Genomic DNA, 23,772 nt, shown 5'->3' with positions numbered 1-23,772 from the left:
CCCCTGTCCACCTTCACATCACCCCCCACAGTAATGTCCCCTGTCCACCTTCACATCACCCCACAGAGCAATGTCCCTTGCCCGCCTCCACATAACCCCCCACAGTAGTGTCATCTGTCCACCTTCACATCACCCCCCACAGCAATGTCCCCTGTCCACCTTCACATCACCCCCCACAGTAGTGTCATATGTCCACCTTCACATCACCCCCCAGAGCAATGTCCCTTGCCCGCCTCCACATCACCCCCCACAGCAATGTCCCCTGTCCACCTTCACATCACCTCCCACAGTAATGTCCCCTGTCCACCTTCACATCACCCCCCACAGTAATGTCCCCTGTCCACCTTCACATCACCCCCCACAGTAGTGTCATATGTCCACCTTCACATCACCCCCCACAGCAATGTCCCTTGCCCGCCTCCACATCACCCCCCACAGTAGTGTCATCTATCCACCTTCACATCACCCCCCACAGCAATGTGCCCTGTCCACCTTCACATCACCCCCCACAGTAATGTCCCCTGTCCACCTTCACATCACCCCCCACAGTAATGTCCCTTGTCCACCTTCACATCACCCCCCACAATAATGTCCCCTGTCCACCTTCACATCACCCCCCACAGTAATGTCCCCTGTCCACCTTCACATCACCCCACAGAGCAATGTCCCTTGCCCGCCTCCACATCACCCCCCACAGTAGTGTCATCTGTCCACCTTCACATCACCCCCCACAGCAATGTCCCCTGTCCACCTTCACATCACCCCCCACAGTAGTGTCATATGTCCACCTTCACATCACCCCCCACAGCAATGTCCCTTGCCCGCCTCCACATCACCCCCCACAGTAGTGTCATCTGTCCACCTTCACATCACCCCCCACAGCAATGTGCCCTGTCCACCTTCACATCACCCCCCACAGTAATGTCCCCTGTCCACCTTCACATCACCTCCCACAGTAATGTCCCCTGTCCACCTTCACATTACCCCCCACAATAATGTCCCCTGTCCACCTTCACATCACCCCCCACAGTAATGTCCCCTGTCCACCTTCACATCACCCCACAGAGCAATGTCCCTTGCCCGCCTCCACATCACCCCCCACAGTAGTGTCATCTGTCCACCTTCACATCACCCCCCACAGCAATGTCCCCTGTCCACCTTCACATCACCCCCCACAGTAGTGTCATATGTCCACCTTCACATCACCCCCCAGAGCAATGTCCCTTGCCCGCCTCCACATCACCCCCCACAGCAATGTCCCCTGTCCACCTTCACATAACCTCACACAGTAATGTCCCCTGTCCACCTTCACATCACCCCCCACAGTAATGTCCCCTGTCCACCTTCACATCACCCCCCACAGTAGTGTCATATGTCCACCTTCACATCACCCCCCACAGCAATGTCCCTTGTCCGCCTCCACATCACCCCCCACAGTAGTGTCATCTATCCACCTTCACATCACCCCCCACAGCAATGTGCCCTGTCCACCTTCACATCACCCCCCACAGTAATGTCCCCTGACCACCTTCACATCACCCCCCACAGTAATGTCCCCTGTCCACCTTCACCTCACCTCCCACAGTAATGTCCCCTGTCCACCTTCACATCACCCCCCACAATATTGTCCCCTGTCCACCTTCACATCACCCACCACAGTAATGTCCCCTGTCCACCTTCACATCACCCCACAGAGCAATGTCCCTTCCCCGCCTCCAGATAACCCCCCACAGTAGTGTCATCTGTCCACCTTCACATCACCCCCCACAGCATTGTCCCCTGTCCACCTTCACATCACCCCCCACAGTAGTGTCATATGTCCACCTTCACATCACCCCCCAGAGCAATGTCCCTTGCCCGCCTCCACATCACCCCCCACAGCAATGTCCCCTGTCCACCTTCACATCACCTCCCACAGTAATGTCCCCTGTCCACCTTCACATCACCCCCCACAGTAATGTCCCTTGTCCGCCTTCACATCACCCCCCACAGTAGTGTCATATGTCCACCTTCACATCACCCCCCACAGCAATGTCCCTTGCCCGCCTCCACATCACCCCCCACAGTAGTGTCATCTGTCCACCTTCACATCACCCCCCACAGTAATGTCCTCTGTCCACCTTCTCATCACTTCCTACAGTAATGTCCCCTTTCCACCTTCACATCACCTCCCACAGTAATGTCTCCTCTCCACCTTCACATCACCTCCCACAGTAATGTCCCCTGTCCACCTTCACATCACCTCCCACAGTAATGTCCCCTGTCCACCTTCACATCACCTCCCACAGTAATATCCCCTGTCCAACTTCACATCACCCCCCACAGCAATGACCCTTGCCCGCCTCCACATCACCCCCCACAGTAGTGTCATCTGTCCACCTTCACATCACCCCCCACAGCAATGTGCCCTGTCCACCTTCACATCACCCCCCCACAGTAATGTCCCCTGTCCACCTTCACATCACCTCCCACAGTAATGTTCCCTGTCCACCTTCACATCACCCCCCACAGTAATGTCCCCTGTCCACCTTCACATCACCCCCACAGTAGTGTCATATGTCCACCTTCACATCACCCCCCACAGCAATGTCCCTTGCCCGCCTCCACATCACCCCCCACAGTAGTGTCATCTATCCACCTTCACATCACCCCCCACAGCAATGTGCCCTGTCCACCTTCACATCACCCCCCACAGTAATGTCCCCTGTCCACCTTCACATTACCTCCCACATTAATATCCCCTGTCCACCTTCACATCACCCCCCACAGTAATGTCCCCTGTCCATCTTCACATCACCCCCCACAGTAATGTCCCCTGTCCACCTTCACATCACCCCCCAGAGCAATGTCCCCTGTCCACCTTCACATCACCTCACACAGTAATGTCCCCTGTCCACCTTCACATCACCCCCCACAGTAATGTCCCCTGTCCACCTTCACATCACCCCCCACAGTAGTGTCATATGTCCACCTTCACATCACCCCCCACAGCAATGTCCCTTGTCCGCCTCCACATCACCCCCCACAGTAGTGTCATCTATCCACCTTCACATCATCCCCCACAGCAATGTGCCCTGTCCACCTTCACATCACCCCCCACAGTATGTCCCCTGACCACCTTCACATCACCCCCCACAGTAATGTCCCCTGTCCACCTTCACATCACCTCCCACAGTAATTTCCCCTGTCCACCTTCACATCACCCCCCACAATAATGTCCCCTGTCCACCTTCACATCACCCCCCACAGTAATGTCCCCTGTCCACCTTCACATCACCCCACAGAGCAATGTCCCTTGCCCGCCTCCACATAACCCCCCACAGTAGTGTCATCTGTCCACCTTCACATCACCCCCCACAGCAATGTCCCCTGTCCACCTTCACATCACCCCCCACAGTAGTGTCATATGTCCACCTTCACATCACCCCCCAGAGCAATGTCCCTTGCCCGCCTCCACATCACCCCCCACAGCAATGTCCCCTGTCCACCTTCACATCACCTCCCACAGTAATGTCCCCTGTCCACCTTCACATCACCCCCCACAGTAATGTCCCCTGTCCACCTTCACATCACCCCCCACAGTAGTGTCATATGTCCACCTTCACATCACCCCCCACAGCAATGTCCCTTGCCCGCCTCCACATCACCCCCCACAGTAGTGTCATCTATCCACCTTCACATCACCCCCCACAGCAATGTGCCCTGTCCACCTTCACATCACCCCCCACAGTAATGTCCCCTGTCCACCTTCACATCACCCCCCACAGTAATGTCCCTTGTCCACCTTCACATCACCCCCCACAATAATGTCCCCTGTCCACCTTCACATCACCCCCCACAGTAATGTCCCCTGTCCACCTTCACATCACCCCACAGAGCAATGTCCCTTGCCCGCCTCCACATCACCCCCCACAGTAGTGTCATCTGTCCACCTTCACATCACCCCCCACAGCAATGTCCCCTGTCCACCTTCACATCACCCCCCACAGTAGTGTCATATGTCCACCTTCACATCACCCCCCACAGCAATGTCCCTTGCCCGCCTCCACATCACCCCCCACAGTAGTGTCATCTGTCCACCTTCACATCACCCCCCACAGCAATGTGCCCTGTCCACCTTCACATCACCCCCCACAGTAATGTCCCCTGTCCACCTTCACATCACCTCCCACAGTAATGTCCCCTGTCCACCTTCACATTACCCCCCACAATAATGTCCCCTGTCCACCTTCACATCACCCCCCACAGTAATGTCCCCTGTCCACCTTCACATCACCCCACAGAGCAATGTCCCTTGCCCGCCTCCACATCACCCCCCACAGTAGTGTCATCTGTCCACCTTCACATCACCCCCCACAGCAATGTCCCCTGTCCACCTTCACATCACCCCCCACAGTAGTGTCATATGTCCACCTTCACATCACCCCCCAGAGCAATGTCCCTTGCCCGCCTCCACATCACCCCCCACAGCAATGTCCCCTGTCCACCTTCACATAACCTCACACAGTAATGTCCCCTGTCCACCTTCACATCACCCCCCACAGTAATGTCCCCTGTCCACCTTCACATCACCCCCCACAGTAGTGTCATATGTCCACCTTCACATCACCCCCCACAGCAATGTCCCTTGTCCGCCTCCACATCACCCCCCACAGTAGTGTCATCTATCCACCTTCACATCACCCCCCACAGCAATGTGCCCTGTCCACCTTCACATCACCCCCCACAGTAATGTCCCCTGACCACCTTCACATCACCCCCCACAGTAATGTCCCCTGTCCACCTTCACCTCACCTCCCACAGTAATGTCCCCTGTCCACCTTCACATCACCCCCCACAATATTGTCCCCTGTCCACCTTCACATCACCCACCACAGTAATGTCCCCTGTCCACCTTCACATCACCCCACAGAGCAATGTCCCTTCCCCGCCTCCACATAACCCCCCACAGTAGTGTCATCTGTCCACCTTCACATCACCCCCCACAGCATTGTCCCCTGTCCACCTTCACATCACCCCCCACAGTAGTGTCATATGTCCACCTTCACATCACCCCCCAGAGCAATGTCCCTTGCCCGCCTCCACATCACCCCCCACAGCAATGTCCCCTGTCCACCTTCACATCACCTCCCACAGTAATGTCCCCTGTCCACCTTCACATTCCCCCCCACAGTAATGTCCCCTGTCCAACTTCACATCACCCCCCACAGTAGTGTCATATGTCCACCTTCACATCACCCCCCACAGCAATGTCCCTTGCCCGCCTCCACATCACCCCCCATAGAAGTGTCATCTATCCACCTTCACATCACTCCCCACAGCAATATGCCCTGTCCACCTTCACATCACCCCCCACAGTAATGTCCCCTGTCCACCTTCACATCACCCCCCACAGTAATGTCCCCTGTCCACCTTCAAATCGCCTCCCACAGTAATGTCCCCTGTCCACCTTCACATCACCCCTCACAATAATGTCCCCTGTCCACCTTCACATCACCCCCCACAGTAATGTCCCCTGTCCACCTTCACATCACCCCACAGAGCAATGTCCCTTTCCCGCCTCCACATCACCCCCCACAGTAGTGTCATCTGTCCACCTTCACATCACCCCCCACAGCAATGTCCCCTGTCCACCTTCACATCACCCCCCACAGTAATGTCCCCTGTCCACCTTCACATCACCCCCCACAGTAGTGTCATATGTCCACCTTCACATCACCCCCCACAGCAATGTCCCTTGCCCGCCTCCACATCACCCCCCACAGTAGTGTCATCTATCCACCTTCACATCACCCCCCACAGCAATGTGCCCTGTCCACCTTCACATCACCCCCCACAGTAATGTCCCCTGTCCACCTTCACATCACCCCCCACAGTAATGTCCCTTGTCCACCTTCACATCACCCCCCACAATAATGTCCCCTGTCCACCTTCACATCACCCCCCACAGTAATGTCCCCTGTCCACCTTCACATCACCCCACAGAGCAATGTCCCTTGCCCGCCTCCACATCACCCCCCACAGTAGTGTCATCTGTCCACCTTCACATCACCCCCCACAGCAATGTCCCCTGTCCACCTTCACATCACCCCCCACAGTAGTGTCATATGTCCACCTTCACATCACCCCCCACAGCAATGTCCCTTGCCCGCCTCCACATCACCCCCCACAGTAGTGTCATCTGTCCACCTTCACATCACCCCCCACAGCAATGTGCCCTGTCCACCTTCACATCACCCCCCACAGTAATGTCCCCTGTCCACCTTCACATCACCTCCCACAGTAATGTCCCCTGTCCACCTTCACATTACCCCCCACAATAATGTCCCCTGTCCACCTTCACATCACCCCCCACAGTAATGTCCCCTGTCCACCTTCACATCACCCCACAGAGCAATGTCCCTTGCCCGCCTCCACATCACCCCCCACAGTAGTGTCATCTGTCCACCTTCACATCACCCCCCACAGCAATGTCCCCTGTCCACCTTCACATCACCCCCCACAGTAGTGTCATATGTCCACCTTCACATCACCCCCCAGAGCAATGTCCCTTGCCCGCCTCCACATCACCCCCCACAGCAATGTCCCCTGTCCACCTTCACATAACCTCACACAGTAATGTCCCCTGTCCACCTTCACATCACCCCCCACAGTAATGTCCCCTGTCCACCTTCACATCACCCCCCACAGTAGTGTCATATGTCCACCTTCACATCACCCCCCACAGCAATGTCCCTTGCCCGCCTCCACATCACCCCCCATAGAAGTGTCATCTATCCACCTTCACATCACTCCCCACAGCAATATGCCCTGTCCACCTTCACATCACCCCCCACAGTAATGTCCCCTGTCCACCTTCACATCACCCCCCAGAGCAATGTCCCTTGCCCGCCTCCACATCACCCCCCACAGCAATGTCCCCTGTCCACCTTCACATAACCTCACACAGTAATGTCCCCTGTCCACCTTCACATCACCCCCCACAGTAATGTCCCCTGTCCACCTTCACATCACCCCCCACAGTAGTGTCATATGTCCACCTTCACATCACCCCCCACAGCAATGTCCCTTGTCCGCCTCCACATCACCCCCCACAGTAGTGTCATCTATCCACCTTCACATCACCCCCCACAGCAATGTGCCCTGTCCACCTTCACATCACCCCCCACAGTAATGTCCCCTGACCACCTTCACATCACCCCCCACAGTAATGTCCCCTGTCCACCTTCACCTCACCTCCCACAGTAATGTCCCCTGTCCACCTTCACATCACCCCCCACAATATTGTCCCCTGTCCACCTTCACATCACCCACCACAGTAATGTCCCCTGTCCACCTTCACATCACCCCACAGAGCAATGTCCCTTCCCCGCCTCCACATAACCCCCCACAGTAGTGTCATCTGTCCACCTTCACATCACCCCCCACAGCATTGTCCCCTGTCCACCTTCACATCACCCCCCACAGTAGTGTCATATGTCCACCTTCACATCACCCCCCAGAGCAATGTCCCTTGCCCGCCTCCACATCACCCCCCACAGCAATGTCCCCTGTCCACCTTCACATCACCTCCCACAGTAATGTCCCCTGTCCACCTTCACATTCCCCCCCACAGTAATGTCCCCTGTCCACCTTCACATCACCCCCCACAGTAGTGTCATATGTCCACCTTCACATCACCCCCCACAGCAATGTTCCTTGCCCGCCTCCACATCACCCCCCATAGAAGTGTCATCTATCCACCTTCACATCACTCCCCACAGCAATATGCCCTGTCCACCTTCACATCACCCCCCACAGTAATGTCCCCTGTCCACCTTCACATCACCCCCCACAGTAATGTCCCCTGTCCACCTTCAAATCGCCTCCCACAGTAATGTCCCCTGTCCACCTTCACATCACCCCTCACAATAATGTCCCCTGTCCACCTTCACATCACCCCCCACAGTAATGTCCCCTGTCCACCTTCACATCACCCCACAGAGCAATGTCCCTTGCCCGCCTCCACATCACCCCCCACAGTAGTGTCATCTGTCCACCTTCACATCACCCCCCACAGCAATGTCCCCTGTCCACCTTCACATCACCCCCCACAGTAGTGTCATATGTCCACCTTCACATCACCCCCCAGAGCAATGTCCCTTGCCCGCCTCCACATCACACCCCACAGAAGTGTCATCTGTCCCCCTTCACATCACTCCCCAAAGTAGTGTCCTCTGTCCCCTTTCACATCACTCCCTACAATAGTGTCCTCTCCTGTGAGAGATATTGTGAAGGTGGACAGAGGACACTACTGTGGGAGTGATGTGAAGGGGGACATAGGACTTTGCTGTGGGAGATATTGTGAAGATGGACAAAGTCCTATGTCCCCCTTCACATCACTCCCCACAGTAGTGTCCTCTGTCCACCTTCACAATATCTACCACAGCAAAGTCCTCTGTCCCCCTTCACATCAACCTCCCACAGCAATGTCCTCTGTCCACCTTCACTTCACCCCCCACAGTAATGTCCCCTGTCCACCTTCACATCAACCCCCACAGCAATGTCCCCAGTCCACCTTCACATCACCTCCCACAGCAATGTTCCCTGTCCACCTTCACATCACCCCCCACAGTAATGTCCCCTGTCCACCTTCACATCACCCCCCACAGTAATGTTCCTTGCCCGCCTCCACATCACCCCCCACAGTAATGTCCCTTGCCCGCCTCCACATCACCCCCCACAGTAATGTCCCCTGTCCACCTTCACATCACCCCCCACAGTAGTGTCATCTGTCCACCTTCACATCACCCCCCACAGCAATGTGCCCTGTCCACCTTCACATCACCCCCCACAGTAATGTCCCCTGTCCACCTTCACATCACCTCCCACAGTAATGTCCCCTGTCCACCTTCACATCACCCCCCACAGTAATGTCCCCTGTCCACCTTCACATCACCCCCCACAATAGTGTCATATGTCCACCTTCACATCACCCCCCACAGTACTTTCATCTGTCCACCTTCACATCACCCCCCACAGTAATGTCCCCTGTCCACCTTCACATCACCCCCCACAGTAATGTCCCTTGTCCGCCTTCACATCACCCCCCACAGTAGTGTCATATGTCCACCTTCACATCTCCCCCCACAGCAATGTCCCTTGCCCGCCTCCACATCACCCCCCACAGTAGTGTCATCTGTCCACCTTCACATCACCCCCCACAGTAATGTCCTCTGTCCACCTTCTCATCACTTCCTACAGTAATGTCCCCTTTCCACCTTCACATCACCTCCCACAGTAATGTCTCCTCTCCACCTTCACATCACCTCCCACAGTAATGTCCCTTGTCCACCTTCACATCACCTCCCACAGTAATGTCCCCTGTCCACCTTCACATCACCTCCCACAGTAATGTCCCCTGTCCAACTTCACATCACCCCCCACAGCAATGTCCCTTGCCCGCCTCCACATCACCCCCCACAGTAGTGTCATCTGTCCATCTTCACATCACCCCCCACAGCAATGTGCCCTGTCCACCTTCACATCACCCCCCACATTAATGTCCCCTGTTTACCTTCACATCATCTCCCACAGCAATGTCCCCTGTCCACCTTCACATCACCCCCCACAGTACTGTCATCTGTCCACCTTCACATCACCCCCCACAGCAATGTGCCCTGTCCACCTTCACATCACCCCCCACAGCAATATCCCCTGTCCACCTTCACATCACCCCCCACAGCAATGTCCCCTGTCCACCTTCACATCACCTCCCACAGCAATGTTCCCTGTCCACCTTCACATCACCCCGCACAGTAATGTCCCCTGTCCATCTTCACATCACCCCCCACAGTAATGTCCCTTGCCCGCCTCCACATCACCCCCCACAGTAATGTCCCCTGTCCACCTTCACATCACCCCCCACAGTAGTGTCATCTGTCCATCTTCACATCACCCCCCACAGTAATGTCCCCTGTCCACCTTCACATCACCCCCCACAGTAATGTCCCTTGTCCGCCTTCACATCACCCCCCACAGTAGTGTCATATGTCCACCTTCACATCACCCCCCACAGTGATGTCCCCTGTCCAACTTCACATCACCCCCCACAGTAGTGTCATCTGTCCATCTTCACATCACCCCCCACAGTAATGTCCCCTGTCCACCTTCACATCACCCCCCACAGTAATGTCCCTTGTCCGCCTTCACATCACCCCCCACAGTAGTGTCATATGTCCACCTTCACATCACCCCCCAGAGCAATGTCCCTTGTCCGCCTCCACATCACCCCCCACAGTAGTGTCATCTGTCCACCTTCACATCACCCCCCACAGCAATGTGCCCTGTCCACCTTCACATCACCCCCCACAGTAATGTCCCCTGTCCACCTTCACATCACCCTCCACAATAGAGTCCTCTGCCCCCTCACAGTATAGTCCTCTGCCCCCCTCCCCCATAGTAGTTTTCTGTACCCCCCCCCCAATGCTTTGTCCTCTGCCCCCTCGTCCCACAGTAGTGTCCTGTACCCCCAAAACAATGCCTCTTGCTCCTTCCCCAAACAGTAGTATCCTGTAGCCCCAGTGCAGGGTCCTCTGCCCCCCTTCCCCCACAGTAGTGTCTTCTAACCCCCAATGCATTGTTTTCTGCCCCTCTCCCCCCACAGTAGTGTCCTTTTTATATCCCAATGCAGTGTCTTCTGCCCCTCTCCCCCCCCAGTAGTGTCCTTTATACCGTTCTCCCTGGACCCTGCATTCACTATATCCGTTCTCCCCGGACCCTGCATTCACTATATCCTCTCCCCCCGGACCCCGCATTCCCTATATCCGGTCTCCCCGTACCCCGCATTCACTATATCCGGTCTCCCCGTACCCGCATTCACTATATCCGGTCTCCCTGGATCCTGCATTCACTATATCCGGTCTCCCCGGACCCCGCATTCACTATATCCGGTCTCCCTGGATCCTGCATTCACTATATCCGGTCTCCCCGGACCCCGCATTCACTATATCCGGTCTCCCCGGACCCCGCATTCACTATATCTGGTCTCCCCGGACCCTGCATTCACTATATCCGCTCCCCCCGGACCCCGCATTCACTATATCCGCTCCCCCCGGACCCTGCATTCACTGTATCCGCTCTCCTCGGACCCTGCATTCACTATATTTGGTCTCCCACAGTGCGCACAACATGAAAATGTAATTATTTTAGTAAATATTAACAGCTAAATACCTTTTCTCATCAGCAGTTAGAGCAGTCTTGTGACTTCTATCAGTGTCCTGCCGAGCACTGGGTAAAGCTTGTAGGAAGAGTTTTCTTACTGCTCTAGGAGGATGCAGAACCCCTGATCTCTGTGTGGACAGTGCTGATAGGCCCTATGCTGATCACATGCACTCTCCCAAAAAAAAATCCCAAAAAAACTCTCAATCTTGTGACCAGTCAATCTTGTGACTTCTATCAGTGTCCAGCAGAGCACTGGTTAAAGCTTGCAGGAGGAGTTTTAAGTCTGCTCTGGGAGGATGCAGAACCCCTGATCTCTGTGTGGACAGTGCTGATTGGCCCTGTGCTGATCACATGCACTCTCTCAAAAAAAAATGAAAAAAACCTCTCAATCTTGGGACCAATGTTGTGACTTCTATTAGTGTCCAGCAGAGCACTGAGAACAGATTTCAGGAGGAGTTTTCAGTCTGCTCTGGGAGGATGCAGAACCCCTGATCTCTGTGTGGACAGTGCTGATTGGCCCTGTGCTGATCACATGCAGTCTACAAAAAAAGTTGGGAAAAAAAACCTCTTTAACAATACACACCAAACTGAGCATGTGCAGAGCATCTCCACATGATATGTCTTATCAGGAGATGGGGGGGGGGGGCACTGGAAGAAGGGGAGGATAAGAGAACTCAGGATCAAACAGCCTTTTTACACAATGCAGAGGATTAACCCCTTATGTTCCACAGTGAGTATAACAAGCATGGTTTACTGCATATACAGACTGATTGTTCTGTTGTGGGTTTAGCAACACTTTAATACAAATTATAGAAAAAGGGGCTTTGAGCCCACTCTGTAAATGTAATCACATAGGGCCGGGGTCAGTCTCCTTTAAGCAGAAGTAGTCTTGGGCCCCTGTAACACTAAAGCTGACCACACACAATACAATCTGAACTTACAATCTCCTTCAGATCTTCCATCAACTATTAAGAGAACGGGTCTGTATCACTTGATGCAAACTGAGTTGCTTGTTTTGGTTTCCCTTCATATTACATTGTTTTGGTCAATCTAAATGAGATAGTACAGAGATTGCGTCTAATTGTATGGTGTGTGCCCGTCCTAACTGGCTTCTTGTGTTGTATATGGACCAGTCTACACAAAAACTGAACTCGGCCCTGACGGAGAAAGATTCCAGGAGTAAGACGCGGACATTAGGTAAGATTGGTCTGTTATGGATATTATGATATGACGTGGCTTCTGGTATTATATCTCTCGTCTTCCCGGTCAGACGATTGCAGATCGCAGTACTCAGAGGAGACGGTTGCAACAAGCCCAGATGGAAGCGAGGAGAAGCTCTGCCAGTACCACGTCAACTCTCGGATCCTGCAGTACCCAGACTCTAAAATAACCCGCTACCCAGTGCCCGATGAGTTTGTGCCATGGGAGGTGAGTACCTGTCAGTGACCGCTGAAGATTTTGCCTTGGGATACAGGTTCTCTGTCTCCCAAGGCAAGGATGCCAAAGTGAACCCCCAAGATTTTTTATTTGGGATTAAAAAACAAACAAAGAATGTAAGAGTAGTTAAAATTACAAATTACTAAAATTACAATTTACTAAAATTACAACTTACTAAAATGACTAAAACAAACAAAACTCCTAGATTTAAGGTCACTAAAATGACTAAAATCTCAAATTTAGAAAATTTTACAAAGTACTAAAATGACAAGCTTTGCAAATTACTAAAATACTAAATGACTAAAATTACAGTTTACTAAAATGACAAAATTCATTCCTAAATTCTTAGTCACTAAAAGTGCTAAAATCACAAATTTTTCCAAAAGACTAAAATTACAATATTTACAAATTACTGTGGGTGTAGGATTATAGCTTTTTTTTAATGGTTGAACTGGATGGACTTTTTTTCAGCCAGACTAACTAACTATAATCGAGGCAGAAAAAGCAAAAAGCAGCTGATGCACCAAAAAGGTAACCAAAAACAACCTCTACTAGTAACAAAGTTACTAAAATTTTGCAAATTTTACAAATTATTAAAATGACAAGTTTTACAAATTATAAATTACTAAAATTACAACTTACTAAAATGACAAAATTCCTATATTACTAGTTACTAAAATTGCTAAAATCACACATTTTTACAAAAGACTACAATTATAATTTCTACAACTGACTAAAATTACAATTGACAAAAATTGTATTTTTTATAAATTACAAATTCTAAATGACTAAGATTACAAATTACTAAAATTACACATTTTACAAATTACTAAAATTACACATTTTACAAATTACTAAAATTACACATTTTACAAATTACTAAAATTACACATTCTACAAATTGCAAACTATTAAAATGACTATATTTCCAATTACTAAAATGACAAATTCTAGGTTTAAAACAACTAACTGGGGTTAACTACAAATGTTATTCTCTGATTTGTCTCTTTTATATGGCATCTTGCATACTGTACTGATGTTTGAGCATCAGCATTCTGGACGTAATTCCAGGTGTTTGTTTTGCCTGTATTGATTTGCACTATGCGCATTTCCATGCATAATACATTTCTAGGCAAAAACCACCGGCATTTGTGCTCATGCGTGCATTTGTGTGCAACGGCACAGAATACTGACCAGGAACACAAATATTATTATTATATTTTTTACTTAAGAATATGCAGCGCTTGTTTGTACGTGCTTGTGTATAGGCAAAGGGCTGCATTTTAGATCAGTAAAAATATACTCTACTGAGCTTTTTCAAGCTGCAGCGTGTAAGAGGCCTAAAGGTGCTAAAATCATGTTTCAGCAACAACGAAAAAAAGGGTTCGCTAAAAATGAAAGCAGTAACCGTAATTCATGAATGAAAGCTACAATAGGACCATTGATTTATAAATGAAAGCAAAGCAGGACCCGATCAGTCAAACTGATAGTTCAGTCAGATTGCAGAGGAAGATGGGGCCAATCCCTATATACAGTTGTGCTCAAAAGTTTCCCTCCCCTGGCAGAAATTGTGAAATTTTGGCATTGGTATTGAAAATATGAGTGATCATGCCAAAAAATGCTCTTTTATTGAAGGATGATGATCATATGAAGCCATTTATTATCAAATAGTTGTTTGGCTCCTTTTTAAATCCTGATAACAGAAATCACCCGAATGGCCCGGATCAGAAGTCTCCGCCCCCGGATCAGAAGTCTCCGCCCCCTGGAATGTTTGGCCTTGGTACAGACACACAAGGTGACACACACAGGTTACAATGCCAATTAGAGGTTAATGTCCCACATTTGTGGCATTTTAAATTGCAATTAGTGTCAGTGTATAAATAGTCAATGAGTTTGTTAGCTCTTACATGGAAGCACTGACTAGGCCAGATACTGAGCCACGGGGATCAGAAAAGAACTGTCAAAAGTCCTGCGTAACAAGGTAATGGAACTTTATAAAGATGGAAAAGGACATAAAAAGATGTCCAAAGCCTTGAATATGCCAATCAGTACTGTTAAATCACCTATTAAGAAGTGGAAAGTTCGGGGATCTCTTGATACCAAGCCAAGGTCAGGAAAGATTACAGCCACAACTGCCAGAAGAATTGTTTGGGATTCAAAGAAAAACCCCACAGGTAACCTCAAAAGAACAACAGGCTGCTCTGGATAAAGATGGTGTGGTTGTTTTTAAGGAGTACAATATGGTGATACTTGAACAAAAATTAGCTATTTGGTCGAGGTGCCAGAAAGAAGCTTTTACTGCACCAATGCCACAAAAAATCCCGGTTACAATATGCCTGACAACACCTTGACATGCCTAACAGGCCTCCTTGTGTCATTGGTGCAGTAAAGGCTTCTTTCTGGCACCGCCACCATGCAGCTCATTTTTGTTCAAGTGTCATCATATTGTGCTCCTTCAAAACAACCACACTGTCTGTTTCCAGAGCAGCCTGGATTTTTCTTGTGGTTACCTATTGGTTTCCCTTTGTATCCCGAACAATTCTTCTGGCAGTTGTGGCTGCAATCTTTCTTGGTCTACCTGACCTTGGCTTGGTATCAAGAGATCCCCGAACTTTCCACTTCTTAATAGGTGATCTAACAGTACTGATTGGCATATTCAAGGCTTTGGACATCTTTTTATGTCCTTTTCCATCTTTATAAAGTTCCACTACCTAGTTACGCAGGACTTTTGACAGTTCTTTTCTGATCCCCATGGCTCACTATCTAGCCGTGTCAGTGCTTCCACGTAAGATCTAAAAAACACATTGACTATTTATACACTGACAGTAATTTGCAATTTAAAAAGCCACAGATGTGGAACATTAACCTCTAATTGACACTTTAACCCGTGTGTGTCACCTTGTGTGTCTGTACCAAGGCCAAACATTCCAGAGGGAAACTTCTGATTCAGGCCATTTGGGTGATTTCTGTTATTATGATTTAAAAAGGAGCCTGTGAGGGATTAGCTCACTATCGGGTTGTGCTTGACCCCCTGGATGGATCAGAACACCATAAAAAGAGGCTCAGCACGACAGCAGGTACTTGGTGAATAAGTTTTGTGCTTTTATTTACAAAGTCCAGTGAACACACGGTGCGGTCTGTATGCAGCCTACCACTGCTCAGACCCAGGGTGTTCACACAGTTCCAAGATCACAGAGATTGTTTCTCACCGTAGGTTGGTTTGGTTGCTCCCCAGTCTGTCTTATACAGCCAACTGGTTCCAGGACGGAGCAATCTCCCTATGCAGCCTGGGAGTTTTATAGAGCCCAGAGCCCTTAATGCACTACACCTGAGCTAATTATCCACAGTGAGCCACACAGGCACACCACACAGCACAACAGGAGAAACAGTCAGTGTAGAGCATAAACCTAGGACAAATATATCTCCCATCCTGGACACATCCGCTAGTTCTTCCTGACCTCCTCTCACAAAGCCGAACAACTATTTGATAATAAATGGCTTCATATGATCATCATCCTTCAATAAAAGCAGACTGAAAACTCCTCCTGCAAGCTTTAACCAGTGCTCTGCTGGACACTGATAGAAGTCACAAGACTGCTCTAACAGCTGATGAGAAAATGTATTTAGCAGTTTATATTTACTACAATAATTGCATTTCCATGTTGTGTGTACTGTGGGAGACCGGGTATAGTGAATGCAGGATCCGGGTAGAGCACATATAGTGAATGCAGGATCCGGGGAGACCGGATATAGTGAATGTAGGATCCGGGTAGAGCACATATAGTGAATGCAGGATCCGGGGAGACCGGATATAGTGAATGCAGAGTCCGGGGAGAGCGGATATAGTGAATGCAGGGTCCAGGGAGACTGGATATAGTGAATGCAGGGTCCAGGGAGAGCGGATATAGTGAATGCAGGGTCCTGGGAGACCAGATATAGTGAATGCAGGGTCCTGGAAGATCAGATATAGTGAATGCAAAGTCCGGGGAGAGCGGATATAGTGAATGCAGGGTCCGGGGAGACCAGATATAGTGAATGCGGGGCCTGGGGAGAGCAGATATAGTGAATGCAGGGTCCTGGAAGATCAGATATAGTGAATGCAAAGTCCGGGGAGAGCGGATATAGTGAATGCAGGGTCCGGGGAGACCAGATATAGTGAATGCGGGGCCTGGGGAGAGCAGATATAGTGAATGCGGGGTCCGCGGAGAGCGGATATAGTGAATGCAGGGTCCAGGGAGACTGGATATAGTGAATGCAGGGTCCGGGGAGAGCGGATATATTGAATGCGGGGGCCGGGGAGACCAGATATAGTGAATGCAGGGTCCGAGGAGAGCGGATATAGTGAATGCGGGGTCTGCGGAGAGCGGATATAGTGAATGCAGGGTCCAGGGAGACTGGATATAGTGAATGCAGGGTCCGAGGAGAGCGGATATAGTGAATGCAGGGTCCTGGGAGACCAGATATAGTGAATGCAGGGTCCTGGAAGATCAGATATAGTGAATGCAGAGTCCGGGGAGAGCAGATATAGTGAATGCAGGGTCCAGGGAGACCGGATATAGTGAATGCAGGGTCCGGGGAGACCGGGTATAGTGAATGCAGGATCCGCGAAGACCAGATATAGTGAATGCAGGGTCCGGGGAGAGCGGATATAGTGAATGCTGGGTCCGGGGAGAGCGGATATAGTGAATGCAAAGTCCGAGGAGAGCGGATATAGTGAATGAAGGGTGCGGGGAAACTAGAAATAGTGAATGCAGCGTCCTGAGAGACCAGATATAGTGAATGCAGGGTTCTGGGAGACCAGATATAGTAAATGCAGAGTCCTGGGAGACCAGATATAGTGAATGCAGGGTTCTGGGAGACCAGATATAGTGAATGCAGGGTCCGGGGAGACCAGATATAGTGAATGCAGGGTCCGGGGAGACCGGATATAGTGAATGTGGGGTCCGGGGAGACCGGATATAGTGAATGCGGGGTCCAGGAAGACCAGATATAGTGAATGCGTGGTCCGGGGAGACCAGATATAGTGAATGCGTGGTCCGGGGAGAGCGGATATAGTGAATGCAGGGTCCGGGGAGAGCGGATATAGTGAATGCAGGGTCCAGGGAGACCGGATATAGTGAATGCAGGGTCCAGGGAGACCAGATATAGTGAATGCAGGGTCCGGGGAGACCGGATATAGTGAATGCAGGGTCCGGGAGACCAGATATAGTGAATGCAGGGTCCAGGGAGACCAGATATAGTGAATGCAGGGTCCGGGGAGACCAGATATAGTGAATGCAGGGTCCTGGGTTTAGTAACACTTTAAGGACCAGGCTTTTTTGACACTTTTTGTTCACATGTAATGATTATTACTTTTTTTTTTTGCTAGAAAATTACTTAGAACCCCAAACTTTATATATTTTTCAAGAGAATAACTTGGTGGGTTTTGCAATTTTATATGTCACACAGTATCTGTGTAGCATTATTTAAAACCAAATTTTGGGGGGCGTGGTCTGCCGCGGCTGGGAGATGGCCGCATAGAGAGAGAGCTCCCGCCGGCCGGATCCCTCTGTGCTGCTACACTACGGAACGGGGTGAGAGGGAGCTGTCACATCATGGGGAAGACTGACCGGACTTCATCCGGTACCCGATCGCGCTCCCCACGGGGCCAGGGTGTGCAGGGGAGACACATAACGGAGCTCTTCCGCTCCCAACAGCAAAGGGAGGGGCCGCAGCCATCTTCATCTCCTTCTCCTGCTGCGTCCCCCTCCGCCCCCCTCCTCCTCTCCACGGCTGCTAATGTGGTTAACCCTTCCTGCTCTGAAATGCAGGCAGCTACAGACACAGTACCTCAACATGATGTCCCCTCTGCCTCACAATCTCTGTCCCTGAGGGATCTTCAGGCTGTGGCTGCTGACATTAAGGCCACCCTGACAGCCACACTCACTGCAGCATTAGGGGACCTGCATAATGATCTCAGGGCCATGGGTTCACGTTTGGATCACGTGGAATCCGCGTCCAGGCAAAATGGTTCCGCAATTCTTGATTTACATCATCGGTCATCGATACACGCGTCAACTATCAGAGAACTCCACAGGCATATTGAGGATTTAGATAACCGTGGCCGCAGGCGTAACATCAGGATCCGCGGTCTCCCAGAATCAGTAGAAAATACCGATATTCCCAAGGCAGCAATAGCCATATTTAATAACCTCCTTGGTCGCCCGCAAGCTACCCCAATTGACATCGAACGTGTGCACAGAGCGATCCGCCCCAGGAGGGGAGATGCAGACCCACCCAGGGATGTCGTTTGCTGCCTAGTCAGCTACCCGCTCAAAGAAGATATCCTCCGCTGTGCTAGAGACAGAGGGCGCCTTTTGTATGAGGGTACAGAAATACAATTGTTTCAGGATGTATCCAGTACCACCCTACGCCAGCGGCGCGCTTTACGCCCTCTTCTGGATACGCTCCGATCACGTAACATCCCGTACAGATGGAGGTTCCCCTTCTGTCTCTCTGTACAAGTTAGTGGTCGTTCCTACAACTTGCGCACCCCTGAAGAACTGCCCTCTTTTTGTGCCTCCATAGACATCCCGCTGATTGACCTGCCTGATTGGTTTAGCTCCATGAGATTGCCGCTATCCCAGGATTTGGCGGCCGAGGATAATGCTATGGATTGGCGCGGTCAGTCCTCTCGTAGAGGGCGGATGGCCCCATCGACCCCTCCGAGACCCCTAATGGGGGACGCCACGACTACCTTTAGTCCTACGGCCTCGCCAGCACACAGGAGGCCAAGACGCGAAACCTAATGGTCCCTGTTCTTCCCTTAACATTGCTACTTTGATGCATACCCTGCTGAGTACGTTCTACTGTTACTGCACACCTTTTTTCGTCCACCCGCCTCATATGTTCTAATTGCGCACTTGCGCTCTCTGATCAATGCTCGTCGGACTCCTACTTTACCACCTTTGCCACCTTTACTGTTTATCCGTCAAGCTTGCGGCCTGTGTTTCACGGAACTCCGTCTCTGCCCTATGCGCAAATAGTGGGCCTCCACAGCTCCTTCATGCCCTACAGGGGGTTGGGAGTCGGCACCGTTCTAGCTGTCTCGTCCTCATACATGGGAGAACAGTTTCTGGGATCTGCCTTACTAATTGTCACCTAGTCCTCCGCACTCCACAGCGAGTCCTCCGCCTCCAGCTGGTTATCGATTGGTGCCTTCTCCTAGCCTTTTATTTCCTATTACCATCTGGAGGCATCCTGGGCGATGAACATCCTCCGACATCGTCTTGCTGGTATGCTCTGAACTTCGCCCTCACATCCTTGCGGACGTCCTGCTGCTCGCCTGGGGCTGTTCGGTGATGGATTGTTCGCCCCCCTCATCCTCTCCGTGGACATTGGAACGTTTGGCCTTCCCGATCCTATGGCAATGCTCCCTGCTCAATTTGTAATGTATAATTTCTGCGTACCTATGTTAGTGTCTCTAAATTTTGACCGGGAGGTGGTTTTGGGGGAGATGGTTATTGTTTGCGGGGATGGATCACTGTTTTTTTTTTTTTTTTTTTTTTTTTTTTTTTTTTATCTCTCGGGGAGTGTATATGTTCTTTTAGTCAGTGAATTTGACTGTGTGGACAAGCATCACCTCTTCCCGCTACTGGCTAGATATTTCAGAATGGTACCATGTCATTCTCTTCCACCCGGCTTTTACTTGGCCGAAATGGCATACCTGTGAGCCTGCGTGCCTTTGATCACTCCCATGCTCACTTCCCTCCTCCTCCTCCTCCCCACTCTTACGCCATTCCGAGAGCGGTGATGCTCGTACCCTTTGTTTCCCTGGGGACGCTAGCTACTATCTTGGTGTGGGGGGGGTAGGGGGAGGAAGGGTTTTCTATGTCTTATCTAGTCCCCTTGATACTCATATATTTGTGGGATGATGACGGGCCTTGGTCTTAGGGGGCTTCATTAGTAACAGCTGAACAGGGGCTTATTGATGTTTTATCTGATTTTGTCATGCTCATTCATGTTTTGATATTGTTGACTTGTTATGTTTGTGCCTTGTGCTGTGGTTTGCCTGTAATATATGCAGGGGTCTTCCAATATTCTCCGTTCAGTGAGGTGCCCCTTTACTATCTCACGCCCACCTTGGAGTGGGCTGCTCTTCCCAATGCGGTCACTCTGTACGTGCCTTACGCTTCTTTCCTACTAAGCGTAGCTAGACCCCTCGCTCGGCGACATTCCACGTGTGATACATCTACTAAAGTTGCCCAGGTCTTCTTCCTTTGCATGTCACATGTCACTTCATCTCCCATGGAAGACCGGTACCCAAACCTTTATGTGCTCCACCCCTGCGGACTTCTGACATCACTTGCATCTCTCGAACCCCGCTCCCTTGTTCTTGCCTTTTGTTTTATGATTTCTCATAGGGGGCTACCGGCCGGCGGATGCACACTTCCTGGTTTCACGCCGACCTCGTTCCCCACACAGTGAGCTCAGCGAGCTTCCACTGATACTTTTTCATTCGGCTTCTATCCGTATCTTTTTTCTGAGCTTCTTTTCTTTTTTCTGCTCCTCTTCCCTTTCCCCGACCCTTTCCCCTTTTCCTGTTTTCTTTCTCTCACGTGGAACAGCGGGACTGTTCCTATAGCCGTATACTTTCTATACCCCCCCCCCTTTTTTTTATTTTTTTATTTTTTTATTTTTTTATTTATTTATTTATTTATTTTTTTTTTCTCTCTCCTTCCCCCCTCCTTTTTCCCATCCCCGGATCCTCGGCATACCGAAGCCCCGGACTCAAGCTCCACCTTCCTACAGCCATGCTTTCTTCCGCTTCACAGACGGGACAACTGTCTCTGAAACTTCTTTCACTTAATGTCAAAGGTTTGAACGTACCCGAAAAGCGTTCCATGCTCCTCTCTTACTTACACAAACAGAAAGCGGATGTGGTCTTTTTACAAGAAACGCATTTTCGCCAAGACTCCATTCCAAAGCTTTACAATTTCTACTTCCCCACGGTCCTCCACGCCGCCAACCCCCTGGCTAAGTCTAAGGGGGTTGCAATATTGTTCGACAGACACCTCCAGTTTAATATAAAGGATTCTATGGTGGACCCTGAGGGTAGATACCTGTTTATAAAGGGAGTATTCGCTAACAGACCTATCACATTCGCCAATGTCTATGCCCCCAATGTTCAACAGGTCTCCTTCATGCGCTCAATTGTCTCTGCCCTAGCTGCTTTCCAGGAAGGGTTACTGATACTTGGAGGCGATCTGAATGTCCCCTTAAGCCCTCTGCTAGACTCCTCCTCGGGTAGTTCTTTTCTGCCCTACAAGGCTCTCAGGCAAATACATATACAATTACAGCTTCTACAATTACATGACACCTGGCATACACTTTATCCCACTGTTAAAGATTATACTTTTTTTTCCCCACCTCACAATAAGTATTCTAGGATAGATTACTTTTTTTTGTCGCAACCAGATCTCCCTCTCCTATATGCGGCTACTGTTGAACCGATGGTCCTTTCCGATCATCATCCTATCACCATGACGCTTCGGTTTCCCATCTCGCACCCGCGCTCCAAATACTGGCGTTTGGATGCTTCCCTTCTTACGGATGCCGCTATTGTTCAGGAGCTCCGCTCTAATATGGCTGAATATTTTTCCTTGAACAGCTCGTCAGACACCTCACCCATCACACAATGGGAGGCCCACAAGTGTGTCATACGGGGTAGCCTCATAGCCCTTGCGACAAGACGTAAGAAAGCCAAGCAGGAGCGTCTGAAGCTCCTCTCAGATAGGATCCGCTCTTTGGAGAGAGTTCATAAACGGACGCTGGCTGCGTCGACCCTTTCGGAACTCACGCATGCACGCACACAGCTTCTCACGGAACTGGGTAAAGCGGTTAGAAAAAGATACATTCTTACACATAAGCTCTATTATGAGTTCGCAAATAAGAGCGGGAAATTTCTAGCTAGAGCTCTTCGGGAGAAACGGGCTAGTATGACGGTTCATAAAATCAGAGGCTCTGATGGCATTGAGGCTACATCTAACCCCGATATTGCCGCCCATTTTGAACGCTACTATAAATCCTTGTACAACCTCCCTACGGAACGCCCCCCCATACATTCGGACAAATCTAGAACTACCTTGATCTCTGAATTTCTCCATCTCTACGGTTCACCCGCCCTCTCCGAGGATCTGGTGCACGCTATGGAAAATGATCTCACCCTACTTGAACTGCAATCTGCAGTAAAACAGATGAAACCGGGGAAGAGCCCGGGCCCTGATGGTTTTTCAGTAGCCTATTATAAATCCTTTTTAGATATACTGGGTACTCCATTTCTTGCTGCTTTTAACACTCTCGCTCAACCTTCAGGGCCGCCTAACCACCTGTTGGAGGCTCACATTACAGTTATCCCCAAAGACGGGAAGGATAACACCCAGGTTTCCAATTATAGACCCATTTCCTTGCTGAACGTGGACGTCAAACTATTCGCGAAGATCATTGCTAATCGTCTTCTTCCCTCGCTTCCCTCCCTGGTCAATTTGGACCAAGCAGGATTTATCCCTGGTAGAGAAGCAAGGGACAACACTATCAAGGCCCTTAATCTCCATCACTGACTTCGCAGGTCTAACACGCCGGGTTTTTTCCTCTCCTTGGATGCAGAAAAGGCCTTTGACAGGATTGCCTGGGATTACTTGAACGCGTCTTTGGTGGCACTGGGTTTGGGTGAGAAGATGCTCAACTTTATCATGGCCCTCTATTCTGCCCCTACTGCCCGGGTCCGGGTGAACGGCCATCTGTCCAACTCCTTTCATTTACGGAACGGTACACGTCAGGGATGCCCCCTCTCCCCGCTTTTGTTTGTCCTATCCCTTGAGCCCCTGTTGCGGAAAATTCGTTTAAACCCTGATGTTAAAGGAATCACGGTGACAGATAAGGAATATAAACTTGCAGCTTATGCGGATGATATTCTTTTGTTCTTGGCGGACCCTCACATCACTCTTCCAAACCTACTGAAAGACTTTGCCCTTTTCAGATATTTGTCGAATTTTAAAATCAATTTTTCCAAATCTGCCGCCCTTAACATTACTTTGTCTGCGGAGCTAGTCTCTGCTTGTGAGGCCCAATTCCCATTTCACTGGGAAAGGGATT

The 23,772-nt window shown here is 50.6% G+C and overlaps 1 protein-coding gene and 1 long non-coding RNA gene across 3 annotated transcripts in view; one reads left to right on the top strand and one right to left on the bottom strand.

The window, feature by feature from the left end:
* The window catches only part of LOC149435690 (uncharacterized), a 262,780-nt gene that overhangs the window by 49,759 nt on the left and 189,249 nt on the right, over positions 1-23,772 (bottom strand). The gene's annotated exons all lie outside the window — the stretch shown is intronic.
* The window catches only part of LOC149435693 (transient receptor potential cation channel subfamily M member 2-like), a 322,316-nt gene that overhangs the window by 237,046 nt on the left and 61,498 nt on the right, over positions 1-23,772 (top strand). For both annotated transcript variants that reach the window (XM_089662482.1, XM_089662483.1), the window contains 2 exons: positions 12,336-12,399; positions 12,473-12,630. In XM_089662482.1, the coding sequence (XP_089518608.1) occupies positions 12,336-12,399; positions 12,473-12,630 (222 nt within the window). The remainder of the gene's footprint in view (positions 1-12,335; positions 12,400-12,472; positions 12,631-23,772) is intronic.

Source organism: Staurois parvus, unplaced genomic scaffold, assembly GCF_062004578.1.
Source record: "Staurois parvus isolate SC_StPar_1 unplaced genomic scaffold, SC_StPar_1.0 ptg001481l, whole genome shotgun sequence".
Lineage (NCBI taxonomy): Eukaryota > Metazoa > Chordata > Amphibia > Anura > Ranidae > Staurois > Staurois parvus.
Note: the sequence above shows the minus strand (reverse complement) of the source record. Positions and strands in the feature narration are given on the sequence as shown.